This window comes from Dipodomys spectabilis, unplaced genomic scaffold, assembly GCF_019054845.1.
Source record: "Dipodomys spectabilis isolate Male_0828 unplaced genomic scaffold, ASM1905484v1 ptg000145l, whole genome shotgun sequence".
NCBI lineage: Eukaryota > Metazoa > Chordata > Mammalia > Rodentia > Heteromyidae > Dipodomys > Dipodomys spectabilis.
This window is the reverse complement of record NW_024870822.1, coordinates 25,804,354-25,819,057: the sequence shown is the minus strand read 5'-3', so window position 1 is coordinate 25,819,057 and position 14,704 is coordinate 25,804,354. Positions and strand designations below refer to the sequence as shown.

Here is a 14,704-nt window from a genome sequence, read left to right as displayed (position 1 = left end):
CCACTGTGACTCCTCCAAGAGGCCAGTTGCCACACTTTCCTTCTAGGAGAGGAAATTTACAATCATTATATCTTTGACTGTATAGAAACTTACTTATTCAACATTGCTTTTGTCATTTATATCCTCAAACCCACAGGTAGCATTTGGAAGTTTCTTCTTCTCTTAATTTTCTGTAACTGTCTAAATCTTAGATTTAAAATCAAGTGGGTCTTATTCTCAGAGTCTTTGCATCATTGATTACAACTTGCTTAGGGACAAATGACCACTCACTTATGATTTTCTTTTCACTTCTCTCACCTAGCACTTAATGAAGTAATAAAACAAGTTAAATTATACAACAACAGATAGAAATTAGTTTTATTCATACATACATACCTGTAAAACAGACAATACACATATATCCATACATTCTTTTTTTTTTTTGGTTGTGGGGTTTGAACTCTGGGCCTGGGCGCTGTCCCTGAGCTCTTCAGCTCAAGGTGAGCGCTCTACCACTTGAGCCACAGCACCACTTCCAGTTTTCTGGTGTTAATTGGAGATAGAATCTCATGGACTTTCCTTCTTGGGCTGGCTTTGAACTGTGATCCTCACATCTCAGCCTCCTAAGTAGCTAGGATTACAGACATGTGCCACTGGCACCTGGTTTTCCATGCATTCTTTGAATAGTAAGAAAGACCCCCACAGCATTAGTTCAGGGAGAATCCCAGAGAAAGGAAGAAAAGAAAAGAAAAGGAAAGGAAAGAAAAGAAAAGGACTCGTCCAGGGCCACACAGTGATAAAAAGTTAATACAAACCTGTTTTTCCACCTACCTCCCTTCTCAACACTTCATACATTTATAACTGTATGGACATGTACTTGACTTTCGAGTGTGTTCAGAGTGGAGAGGGATTGCTAAACTATTGTTTGGAGAGGAGATCTTGCTCAGCCTCTGCTCAATTTCTTCTCTGAGGTTTGGCTGTGGCAATTCCGGTCAACGCTAAATTGGATTTGCAGGAGCCAGAAAGTTGCTGAGCACATACCAGAGTTGGATACTTGGGCAGTTTCCTAGCTCCCCAGAGCCTTTGACTTTATTTGTGATCCATGATTCCCTCTACCATGCATTTTCAGAAAGCAAACAGGCAATCAAATACTGTGGTAATTGCTTCCTTCTGTGTGGATTTCTCATCCCCAAGCTGCCTGGCAAGTAGGAAAGGGGTCAGGAATTAGATCAGTGTACCCATGGACTTGGTGGACAACTCACACTTTCCAGCCGAATCCTTACTTCAAATATTCTATCCTGTTGGCCTTAAAAACAACACAAATGCCCTAGAAATTCCAACATCATAACCACATTTTTCTAAAGTGTTTTCTTTACTGGTGAAGGAAGCACAGAAGTCCTTTGTTCATCCCAGTATTGCTTTGAAAAATGTATTTCTGTTCTTAAAGAAAGTAGACTTTTTTTGTTGTTATTGTTGTTGTTGTTAAGTGTGGGGTTTAGAGAGGACAAAACAGTGCTATTTGGGGAATATCAAGTTAGAAAGAGCTGATCCAATATTCCAGATCTCTACAGAAATCCAAGCAAGCTTTCTTCCTCTTCTTTTTTTCCCATTTTTTTTATTAATATATTTTTATTGTAAAGATTCTTTCTCTTCAGCTATTCATTTAGTGTGTGTCCTGGCATTTAGGTCAGCTTCCACATCAACATCTACAAGGTAGAGGATATGACAGTGAAATTCAGCTGATTGTGGTTTGGACTTTGATCCCAGAAGTATATAGTCTAAAACAGGGATATGAGATATGGATATACATGATAATGGTACAAATTTGAGGTAGAGATTTCCCAATTGGGAACATTTAGAAATATTCCAATTCACTAAACTATAACCAAAATGACCATTTATTTATTTTGTATTGTATATTTATTATACAATACAAAATGTATTATTAATGTATGTATAATACAATATGTATTATTGTATATTTATTGTGTATTGCAGTATAGTGATGTAACTCACACATAATGGCTTACATCAATTATCATCATTTGTGCCTTTATAATTCTTGATTGTGGCCATGCTAGACAGCAGTAACACACATGGTTTATGTGGGATGGCTCCTCTGGAACTGTAGGACCCAGGGTGGATTCCTTCATATCTCTGTCATTGGGGCTGGGATGGCTAGGACAGTTGGAGCTTTCCTTCTTGAAGGGGAACTGCTACTTGGTAGCTTGGGATCAGAGAGGAAGAGTGGAAACTCAGCACTGGCACAGTCACTTGCACTATATTCTAGTGATAATAACCAGCAATGGGTTCATCCAGGGATCCAGATCTATTTGCATGGGTGAATGGAATGACTACATGGAAAGGAGATGAATGTTTTTGTGGCCACCTGTGCAATATACCACACTTACTTAAAAACAGTGCATTCATCTAACAAGCTGAAGAATGGGATCTCACTGTCTGAAATAACACGTTTTTGCCACTGGTGAGGGGTACTTGTGTTTTTCTCAGGTGTCGGTGCGGATGAGTTTTGTATGACAATCTCTGTGAGCAGTTACTCACCCTTGATATGTCTCTTCCTGTTATGTCCAGCCCAGATTAAATGATTTCTAAACATTTCTATTGTGAATGAGCCTGCCCAGTCTGTAGTGATCCTTCAAAGTTTCTTCTCTGGTCTTTGCTCATCTCCTTTCACACTTTTGTTCTCCATCACTTCCCTGACTTCTCACCAAGGTTCCCGACTCTCTCTGTTGTTCCAGGCACTAAAACAGGTGCAGATATTACTGATGGTACCTGTGAGCCTGGACTGTCTTCCCCGGCCTCCTACATGAACCTCTTCCCAGTGAGCCATCTCATCGAGGAACTGAGGCTAGCCCTGGAGATGCTGGAGCTTCCTCAGGAGAAAGCAGCCCTTCTGAGCCAGATTCCTGGCCCTACAGCTGCCTACATAAAGGAGTGGTTTGAGGAAAGCTTGGTGAGTAGGCCCAAGGCATGATTGGAAACTGCTGAGAAACATAATCCTGCAGCCCATGAAATGCCACCATAGTCATTGCTATTGATTTATTTCTACATTCTCCACCCCTTTCTTGCTTCTCATTCAGCTTTGGGCAGTGGCCACTGGGTGGACCTTCCCAGCAGGAGTTTAGTCCCAATCAAGCAGCTTGAGCTATAACATGCTACCTTCTTGGGGGGTCTACAGCATCTCTGTTCTGAGAAGAGGAAATCCAGAGTCAGAGAAGGACAACCATGGTTAAACACCCAGCACCCAAGATTACAAGTACTACTTACTGAGTTCAGTCCCTGGACAGGATTTCTGTTCTCAACTGGATCCTATAAGTCCTTGTTTCTTAGCAAAGCCTAGAGCCTGCTTGCTTCATTTATTTCTTTGTTCTGTTTTGTTCTACTCCTTTCCCTAGAACTACTTTCTGTTCCTAGAATGGAATGCATACTTGCTAACTCTTCTGTTCTTTCCTGATTAGGCCCACAGATCTGCCTATCTATAGTGGAGGCAGATCTGTAACTAAGCTTTGCTTTGGGCTTTAGTTACCCATATGTTTTTGCATGGAGACTAGCAGGTCAATCTTAAGAGATTTGGTAATAGCTGGGAATGGTTAGGAGCTAACCCACAGGGGAAATAATCTGGGATGTAACTATTGAGGACTAGAGGACAGATGTTGGAAAGCCAGAGGAAGAAAGGGAAGGATGGAGGGAGGAAGGGAAGGAGGGAAGGAAGAAGGGAAGGAAAGAATGATCTAAATGGTGGAGGAAGAAAGGCAAGGAGGTAGAAAGAGAGGGAAGGAAAAAGGCTGTGACATCTAAGCTGAGCTTGAGGTGAAATTTAGAAAGCAGTCCTCTAATACTAGAGCCCTATAGACCTGATTGAAAATTGAGAAGTATACACAGAGGTTGGAGGTCAGGAATAGCAGCATTCATTTGGGAAGGAAGGATTGAGGCTGGAGACCACAAACCAAGGAAGCTGAGACACCCCTGTCAAGGTGGCTATCTCATTAGTAATTAGACAGGCTATGTCCCAGTTATCTTAGCCACCTTTCTGTTCTAGAGGCCTCTGTCAGTACAGGTTCATCCTCATGCCTTCCTCTGAACACTGAACAGTTCCTCATTAAATTCATTATATGTGTTATTCAATATTTTCATTACCTAAGCAGTCTGCCTGCTGTCCTGTATAATATGTGTATACCAGGGTGATAGGTAGTTAATAAAAAAAAATGCCTGCCCAATGTGATAGTTAATCATAGTTAATACTGAGATGATATGATAGTTAATACTGAGATGATATGATAGTTAATGATAGTTAATACTGAGATGGTGGACAACAAAGAGTGGCCTCCACAAGATGTCATGTATTAATGGACAGGACCTGTGAACATGTTACCTTCACAGCAAAGGAGAAGTTAGCAGATAGAATTAAGATGTCAGATCAGCTGACTTTAAAATAGGGAGGATGACCTGGGCTCACCAGGCACATCATAAGCAATCACAAGAGTCTTTCTAAGAGCCTTTTTGTTAAGCTCCAGGGACTCTTTTTACTAGCTTGCTCTTACTCTGCCCAGGTGTTAACTGTCATGTAAATGGAAGATTTCACTGAAGTGTCTTTATGGACAAAAGCCATCTGCCTACAGATTAGAAATAGCTGGATTTTGTTCCTCTCTGTACAGTTTACAGTGAGCATGGATGTCTTTTGGTCATCTTATATGGATGTACTTTATGTGATACGTTCTCCAGTTCTGACATTTTGACTATTTTAAACCTTTCACAAATACATGGCATTTCTGTAATGAACATCTTTGTCCAGAAATATTTGTTCTTACTTCTAGATATTTCCTAAAGTCTATAGACTTCAAGGAGGGCAACCAGTTAAAATATAGTATGTGCAGCTAAATTTCATTTTAGATAAACAGTGAGTAAACAGATTTCTAAATCTGGAACTCTGATCTGAAAGTATTGATACCCTTAAGACTTTTGAAACATTTTTCCAGGTCAGTTTTCAGCAAACTTTTTTTTTTTTAACCTGAACTGGCCTGGAACCATAATCTTCCTGATTTTGGTTTGCCATGTAGCTAGGATGAAAGACATGCACAACCATGCTCAGCTATTGGTTTGCTTGATCCAGCCTAAAATCGTGATCCTTCCGATTTTTGCCTCCTAAGTAGCAGGGATTACAGATATACATCATCATATCTATATATTTTTATTGTGAGGTTTTGAAGTGAATCTATCACACAATGATTACAAAACAGCCTTAGTAATTTCATAAGGCAAAGAGTTTTCTTTCTTATTTTTTGCATTCTACATTTCTTTTTTTAGTAAGAAGGCTGAACATTTTTCCTTTATTAAAAAAATGTATGGATGATGATGATATTGTTATTGTTTTTCAGTGGTGGTAGGGATCAAATCTAGGGCCTGTACATGCTTAGCAGGCTTTCTACCACTGAGCTACATCTCCAGCTGATTTTTTTCTTATTTTTACTATTATTCTTCTGTATGATTTCTAAGCTGTAATCGCATACCTTATCTTAAAAACTAATCTCCATACATCCATGTTCATATATGCAGTATTTATAATCTATTTAAATTATTAAAATGAAAACCTTCCAGCAGGATAGTTTTAAGGAATCTGTCAAAAATTAGTTCTAATATTTTCTTTTTTTACACCACAGAAAATACCCAAAGCCCCTTGGATGAGTCTGTACCAGCATCCTAATCTGTGTTCTTTCTTGTATAGGATTTTAGTGCTTCCATGTTTAAATAGCCTTTAATACCCCCTTTGTTTTATAGGTGGCATATGTTTTCCTTACTTTGTTTTTCAATACTGTGAATGGTGATATATAGAATTAAGAAATTGTAATTAACTGCGCCACTCTTTGGGTTTCCTCTTTTCCTTTTGGCCCTAAAATGTCCTGTCTTAAACTCAGGTGAAAAACCTATTCATCAGTATCTACCTCAAATGGTCTGATTTTTATTTAATAGCTAACTAATACATTGATATTTTTAGTGTATGATATGAAAATTTGATCAACTCTGAAAATTTTTTCTGGAAATTGTTTAAATTATTTTTTGTCAAAGGCAGATGATGGTAGTGTTGGAGTTTGCAAGATGCATTACAGAAAACAGCTTGTGTTCAGGTTTAGATTTATTTGGGGATTATTTACTATGGTCTAGGAAATGTTCTCCTCTAGAAAGAAGATTCCCCTGGAAGTTATTGCATTCATAAATCTTTTAGAGTAATCATGGCTACCAGCAACCTATAAATGGTGTATCTTTAGGGGTCAGAAGTTCGTATAAACATTCCAGGAAATCAGAGCTAGACGTTAAAGGTTTTGATTCTGAACAGAGATGGCCTGTCTGTGTTTTAGGTCTTAAAGACCTACAGTTTGTTTACACTTTGGTTATACATACATTCCACAGTAGTTCTTATCTGTATGGAAATAGAACTCAGAGCAGTGTTCAAACTTACTGGGTATTTTAGAGCAGTCCTCTTAATTAGAAGGTCTTGCTACACAAACTTTGGTCTGTGGTCTAACAGCTTTGGTATCCCCGAGTAGCCTGTGAAAAATGTGGATGATGGGCCCCTGTGGGCCCCTGTTCTATACCTGAATCCTTTCAGGTGATTCCTAGGCAACATTGAGGTTTAAGAAACATTGCCTTAATCACAGAATTATTAACAAATTGCTTTAACTCACCCGACTTATTTTTAAAAAAGAATCATTTGTGAATTAAGATAAGGATTAGAACAAGTGAGGGAATCTGAAAGATTACCGAGGACAAATCAGAGCCTGGCCCCTTATGTGCTTGTTCCATCTTCTCCTGCAGACACATTGACTTTGCCACATAACTAATGTACTTCTCTGCCATAACAGTGACCTGATACAGTCCAACTCTGCCTTCTAACCTCTGAATCAGTTGGGATACTCTCTCCAGTAAAATATATGAACGATAAAGAGGTTTGTATATCACTGTCAAAATCCAGAGGTTGGCTCAGCTGCTCTGGATGACCTCACAGACTCTTGCTCTTCCCATCTTGATGCTCCACTCTCTTCAGGAATGGGTTTTTCCTCAAGCATGGCCCCAAGCTTTACAAGATGGCTTCTAAGGCTCTGGGCAATGTGACCTCTTAGACACAAACATTATTTTTCCCCCTCTCCATTCCTCCCTCCTTCCCTCCCTCCCTCCCTCCTTCTCTCCCTCCCTCCCTCCCTCCCTCCCTCCCTTCCTTCCTTCCTTCCTTACCTCCCTTCCTTCCTTCCCTCCCTCCTTCCTTCCTTCCTTCTTTCCCTCCTTCCTTCCTTCCTTCCTTCCTTCCTTCCTTCCTTCCTTCCTTCCTTCCTTCTTTCCTTCCTTCCTTCCTCTCTCTGTCTGTCTCTGTCTATTTGTCTTGTCTGCCTTTGAGGGAAAATCTTTCCCTGACATCCCCAACAGACTCCCCATTAGCCCACTGGTCAGGATTTGGTCACATGTGCATATTCTAGCTACAAGCCGGGTTTGGAAAACAAGTACAAGTTGCAACATCCCCAATTCAAAAATTCAAAATCTTGGAGTATTTTAGAGGTTTACATTAAGGTGTTCAACTGATGAAGTCTATACAAATACTCCAAGATCTGAAACACTGGTGGCCCCAAGCATTTAAAGTGAAGGATTCACGAGCTATATTTGCATTTCTGTACACCATGTTTGGGAGTGATCCCTGTCAGAAAGGAATGATGGAGAGGGTGGAGTGGGGAGAAATGAATGGCCCTGAGGAAGCAGATCCAAAAGTGACTGTCACAATAGCTTTAAATTTGAGTTTTTGTTCTTTTTTTAATTGATGACAAAAAGTGTACATAATTGAAGATTTGATGAGAAATCTTGCAAACAATATGGATTTAAGTTTTGTTTCTTATGATTGACTGACAAATTATTTCCATGATTCCTACATTAAGAGCAAACAAAATCAATAGCTGGGCACCAGTGGCTCACATCTATAATCCTAGCTCCTCAGGAGGCTGAGAACTGAGGACTGCAGCCTGGGCAGGAAAATCTGTGAGACTCTTATCTCCAATAAACTACCGGGAAAAAGCCAGAAGCGGCACTGTGGCTCTAGTGGTAGAGTGGCCTTGAACAAAAAGAAGCTCAGGGCCAAACCCCAGGGCCAGAGTTCAAACACCAGGACTGGTACAAAAAAAAAAAAAGTGGGAGAAAAATGAGGGTGGGGGTAACAAGTTCAACAAGAAATGTACTCACTATCTTACTTATGCAACTGTAACCCCTCTGTATATCGCCTTGGCAACAAAATTAAAAAATAAATAAAAAAAAATCAAATTCCTAAAGAGAAAAAAATTGGCCCATCTAATAATTTTTGGAGTTAAATACTGCCAACGTATAAAAATGAGTGCATATAAAATAGAAATTTAAAACTTTCCATTTAAGCACAGTTATGGATTATCTGCCCTTGGGTAAGGTGGCTACCAGAATCAATCAAGTGTGGCCAGCGGAGAAGAGTCACATGTTGGGAGACAGGGTCTCTTTCTGTTGCTATTCTTTCCTTAAATTTTATTTTTTTGTAAAGATGCTGTACAGAGGGGTTACAGTTACATGAGTAAGGTAATGAGTACATGTCTTGTGGAGCACTGTTACCGGCTCCTTTGTTGTTCTCCCACTGTCCCTTCCCTTCCCTCCCTCCCTCCCTCATCCCCCTCTGTTGCTATTTTTCTTCAAAGACCTTAGGCTTCACAAGCACTGTGGCATCTGTAGTCCACAAGAGAAAGGGGCTGCTGAAGCAGCAGTGGTGGATGTAGGGGAGTGGCTGATGATTAGCACAAGAATGGACTATATATCTTAAATGGAGAGGCAGCTCCTTGTCCTAGTCCATTACAGTGGGCAGCTCTGTGGTATTGGTATGGGAGACCTTATTTCTCTTCTGCTGAGTCTTGGCAGGGCTGAGATGAAGCTGGACCAGTATGGCCAGCAGGAGACCTGTTATCCAGGACTCCATCTAAAGATGGTTATAAATAGGCCATACTAAAGATCAAGTAGAGCCCAGGATTCAGTGGTGCTGGGTTTTAAGTAGGTTTCCAGATCTTAGGGGGAGGGAGGGCACTGCTCTGTGTCAGTGAACATTAAGAGAAGTGAGCTTCAGGCTGGAGAAGGCAGGTATGGGGCTCTCTGAATTTAAGGATAGTATTTGGGGCCCCAGTGAGACCAGGAGCAAAAGTTTTGGACTTCTTTGGTCTAAGAACAGAATCTGTATGTGAATTTTCATCCTGTGCCTGGAAAGCTGGTGGATGAGGCTCTTGCTCAGGGAATTTCCTAGAATCTAAGGTGAATAGGACTTAGTCTACAAAGAAGCATAAGTAGGGCTGCTGTTCTACCTTAAGTCATAGCAGAAGTGTTACCCTTAGGAAATGGGCAGGTGGTCTCCTCTGTTTTGCAGATAGAGCAAAACTTAGGGTCAGTGTCCTCAGGGGATGAACTCCCTGCCCTCTCGAAAGGCTGAAGCACCTCTGTTGTGATAGCTTCGGAGCCAAGTTCCAGATAGGAACAGCCCCTCTCCCTCTCCCTCTACTGTGGTAGAACACAGGCTGATGTCCTTTGGAGTGTGTGGATATTTCCAGTCAGGAGCTCATGAAGCTTACCAGATGGTCCTGACATCCAGAAGGGAGCAAGATACTCCTCAGTGTCTCTGGCATGTACCCCAGGCAAGAAGGGTCTGGTGCCAATGTAACTACTTCCAGGATTCTGGCCGTACCTCAAGTGGGCTTTCCTGTAGTCTTGGAGGGGGTGTCTACCATTCTATACTTGCTTGGCTTTGCTAAGTGGAGTTCACTTAGTGTGATCCAGAGATAGGTTAGGTGGTAGAGACTCACAGATTTACATGGGGTTTGCAAGCAATTGACTACAGGAAAAGCTAGGGAGTAGATAGTAGCTAGTACACCATGGTGATTAGTGTCTCTAGACTTCGGGTGATGCTCAAAAGATACCTGAGCTAGCAGTCTCCAGGCAAAGCGGTTATGAGTGCTTCTCTAACATGCCAACAGGCAGTCTATCCTACTGTTTAATATTATGGATATGGACCAAGAAAATCCCTGGCAAAGGTTCAAAATGAAGTCAGAGAAGTCAGGCAAACCTACAAGCAACAGGGCAAGGGCAAGTCAGGGCATCGCTCAGGTTGAAAGGGAAGTGTCTGGCAGAGAACCGCATGCCTCAGGCTTGGTCACCAATGAGAGCCCAAGCTTTCTTTTGCAAGATGCAGGTACACCACTCAGTATACCTTGGAGGGTGGAAGCAAGCTGCTCAAATGTGAGGGAGTGTGGAAGGTAGGAAAGATTTAAAAGGCACCACAAACCTTTTCTCTCCTCTGAGGCTTGATTTCCCTACTGGAAATAATCACTCAGTTTGATAATTTGAAAAGTCCAGGTCTGTAAGATCTGGCCAGGCATTCTATCATGTGGTTTGTTCTCTGGCCTGTACTGAGGAGCTTCTTTATAATTCTAAGCTATGAATCCTATCTGCCCAAATCTCTTAATTTCCTAAGCAGAGTCAATTTGGAGAGTTTATAAAGATGTCTATGGAGATGTCAGGGCTCAGCTGAGGCCTGCATCCCAGCGAGAATGAAGAAAGCCATTCTGCATGTTGGCTACTTCAGTTACCTCTGGAACTCAAAGAGCAAAGAAAGAGACCCAGGCTCAGGAGAAGCATGCCCCCCCCTTCTCAGTTGCATGCCACCTTGTCACAGATGGCGGCTCCTTCAGTTCCCCGCTCCTCAAACAAAGCCCATGTGTTCCTGCCAGATTCCGCTTGTAATCTTTCATTCTGCTCAAAGAGGCAAATCTGTTTACCATATTGAAAAGCCAGAGGAGTTGCAAAAAAGATGTGGAGAGAAAGCTGTTGTATGGATTAGAAAATTGGAGCCTGAATTTCCCTTGCTGTGTGATTCATTTCTGTCTCTCTATTCTCCTCGGGGCAGGGAACAAAAGACAGGTCTAGATCGATTTGTGTTAAACATTTTAATTTTGAAAAGCTACAGACAAAACTTTAGAGGAAAACCTTTTCCAGTGGATCTTGAAAGAGAGAAAGGGGGACTCTGGGATGTATCTCAGCACTATTGCTGCTTACCTAGGATGTAGGAGGCTCCTACTCACCAGCACAGAAAGGAGGGAAAATAGAGGAAAGGAAAGAGAGAGGAAGGAGGAGGAAGGAAAAAAATGAGGGGGGGGTAGAGGGTGGTGAAAAGAGAGGCAGAGAGACAAACACTGCATGAACCAATTTCCAATGTGGGTTTCTTATTTGCATCTATGTCAGGTATGGAGTTGAGTGAAAGCTGAGAAATAAGTAGATGCTAGCATTCCTTATCCTTCCTCTTTACCTTCTAAAAAAGATATATTTTTATTATCTTTAGTTATTTGCATAAAGGGGTTACCATTCAACATGTCAGTTTAGGAGTATAATGCACCTTGATCAGTGTTACTAACCCTTTCCATCATTCTTCCCCATTCTCCATCTAGTTCTCCCAAAGGACTCCAATCCTGGACTGTACGGGTAATGATGGTTCTTTGTTCCCATGCAGTACTTGAAGTAGCCAGTAGGTGGGAGTCAGGGACAAATGCTGGGAAGTCTAAATCCTTAGAAACAGGAATAATATCTGGGTTTTATTTGAGAAAATAGGTTTTTCTCACCCCCTCCCTTTTTTTTTTAGATGGGAAAGAAAGAAAGAAAGTATCTCTATCTCTCTCTCAATAGTAAAACTGCTGGTCAGTGTATCTGGGTCAGCTGGAAAGGAAAATTCTTTCTCATTTTCCTTGGAAACCAGTGGACAGAGAATAGGCAGGGGAGGCCTCCACTGTGGGGGCTGAGGGAGAAAAGCCAAGGGTGTTATGTGGTGAGCTGGTCCCTGGAACACTGACCTGAAATTTCACTTGGAGAGTCCCTTGCTCCCAGTGCCTACTTTGGGGTGTAGCAGGGTAGCTCTTCACATTCCAGGAGCCAGTTTCTGGCCCAGGTATCTGCCAGCTGTGCCCTAGGGAAGATCCCCAAACTCTGAGGGATTTTGATTGCAGTGTTCCTTGCACAGCACTCAGCATTAGATGAGCTTTCCATTACCGAACATTTAGCAGTTTTCCTCTTCCTGTTTTTTTTAATCCCCTCCCTTACCCGCAAGCAAGTAAATTCTAAGCAATCTGGATCCTTTCAGACCTGACCAAAAGACTATTTCAGTCCCTCAGAACCGGTGTTTATAAATGACCAAGAATGTGCAAACACTAGTGAAAGAGCAAATAAATCCTTCCCACTAAATTTCCTGCCTCCAGCCCAGAGGATCTGACAGAGGATGCTGGCAGGTTAGCCTAACTTGAGGTCTGAATATGTAGATACCTACTTACCCTCTACCCACAAAGAAGCATGTTAAATTATACCCAGAACCTTCTGTACTTCAGCACCCACTAGCGGTCAGGCAGCCCTGGAAGCTCCAGGAATTCTAGCTTCTGATACCCAGTGCTTTAAGAAACCTATGAAAATAGTTCCATTACCTCTTACTTCTCCTGGTGTGGACCAGCAGTATGAGCATCTTCTAAGAGCTTTGTCCTAACCTTGGGCTTAGCCAACAAACCTAGACCACATTTGACCACTGCTTATCAGATACCTAAGAATGATTTTCACATTTTTAAATGACTGAAGAAACATCACAAGAATAATCTGTGATGTGGAAATGATATACCATTCGCATTTCAGTATCCATAAATAAAGTTTTACTGGAATTCAGCCACATTTTGCTGGTTTAGGCCTTGGCTATGGCCACTTTCAGGCTTCAAATAGCAAAACCGAATATGACAGAGGCTTTATGGCCCACAAAGTCTACAATATGCATGGGCTTTGTCCCAGCTCATTTTGGAGGTGAGTTCTCCATGTTATAGACTCAGGAGACATGGATGATGGTGGCCAGGATTATGCTTCATGGTCAGGACTCCTGCCCAATTCTCCCCTAACAACCCCATTTCTGAAGCCAGGGCCACTAGGTAGCATGTCGGCTGTAGGACAAGCTGTAGCTGATGAGGAGGTATCCTTAGCAGCTGTCACCATGGCCCAGAGGCCAAGGCTCAGGGCTGAGCAGGTTTAGCCCACTAAGAGACTGCTCATTCCTGGTGGCCAACAGGATCCCATTCAGCCATTCCATGGAACCCCAGCTAGGTAGGTGATGATCCTAAGGTTCTTTTCTAGACCCCAGGATAAGGGCAAGGGCAAGCCACACAATTCTCCCTTCTAAACATGTCCACTGTGGCCTCTTAGCTGTATTTCCACTCCCAGTCACTTAGTCCCATAGTCTTCTGTGCTTGGCCTCAGCTGGCTGCCTCATGTTCCCAACAGTAATGAGTTCAGTCTGGTTGCAGATGACTGAAGTACTTCTAGGAAGGCCCTGAGGGCTGTCAGGGTCAGCATGGTGACCTTTAATTGTGTGCGCTTGGTGGCCCCTGAGACTGTACCTCACAGGAACAGTCTAATGGGAAGAGGAAGCAGCCTAAAGCTGCAGGAGTAACTGCTTAGGACAAATGAAAGCCAGACTTCTTGCTTCATGAGAATCATGGACCACTTGGATAATCTGATGAAAACTTTTCAGAGACATAGAGACTTTGTGTATATCTAGTAGATATTTTCAGAGACTTATCCTCTGAAGCCCACCCGTGGACCACTGTAAAGCACCTCTAGTCAGGAGAGCCACTGAGGGTGAATGTCAGATATCCATCGTTCACCTCACCAGAGTGATAAGGATGAGCACTCAGGAATCGTGAGGAGGTGGCTGAAGGTTTTGTGTTTACCCCATCTCACCTCTCTCCAACCCTTTCATTCCTGCATTCTGCTCTTAGAGCCTTTGGAGTGTTATTTTGTGAATTTGAGCATTATATTACATGGAAGGAAAATACACTTTGGTGTTTTAAAGAGAAAAAAATTTAAAAGACTAAGGTTAAGAATTTCTGCTCGAGGATGCATAAAAATATGTCAAGAATTTAGCTCAGCTTGTTTGGATTCTTTGCTCCCTCCCTCTTCCTCATCCCTTCCCTCCCTTTTCCCTTCCTTCCCTTTCTTCCTCAGCAGGCCACCTTTGTCCATCACATATGAGTGGAGCTAATAGGTAACCTTGGCTCTGTGCTTTCTCTTCTTTGAATGAAATATCTTTACTCTGGTGAAACAGATCTTCAAGTCTCTCTCTTTTATCCCCAAGTAGGTAGAATTTTAACTTTACTGGTCTCAGCGGTTGAGGTCCATTCTTTCATTAAGAGAATGTGTGCCAGGAATTGGGTTAGGAAAAGAAGTTAGAAAAAAGTAAGTCATAAATCAGATGCACTTCCTACCGGCTGGTGTCAGCCACCACTTCCTGTAGCCTGATGCAGTAAAGACTTGCCAACCATTACTTCTTACAGGCCAGTGTAATAGAGACTTGTTGACCATGACCCATAGTACAGCATGGTTCATTTAACAAGAAGAGTGATCCGGAAGAAGTGGAGGAGGGGCCACAGGGAAAGCTTTCTGTCAGGACGCAAGGTACCCAGCTCCTTCTCCAAGGAGATTAATAAGTCTGCTGAGAAGTAATCACCTAGTCACCTGCCTGCTCCTCCTGCCTTGCTCCTTCATCGTACCAGAAGCTATGGAAGGGCCCTATGCTCTTCCAAGACAAGCAAGGGTTTCTCCCATCCCTGCATACTTTGTATATATTTTTGATTCTATTTGAAGACGTACCTGA

At 42.1% G+C, this 14,704-nt stretch overlaps 1 protein-coding gene across 2 annotated transcripts in view; it reads left to right on the top strand.

Annotated features, from left to right (window-relative positions):
- The window catches only part of Ppfibp2 (PPFIA binding protein 2), a 137,543-nt gene that overhangs the window by 45,226 nt on the left and 77,613 nt on the right, over positions 1–14,704 (top strand). For both annotated transcript variants that reach the window (XM_042691364.1, XM_042691365.1), the window contains exon 3: positions 2,739–2,953. In XM_042691364.1, coding sequence (XP_042547298.1) covers positions 2,739–2,953 — 215 coding nt within the window. The remainder of the gene's footprint in view (positions 1–2,738; positions 2,954–14,704) is intronic.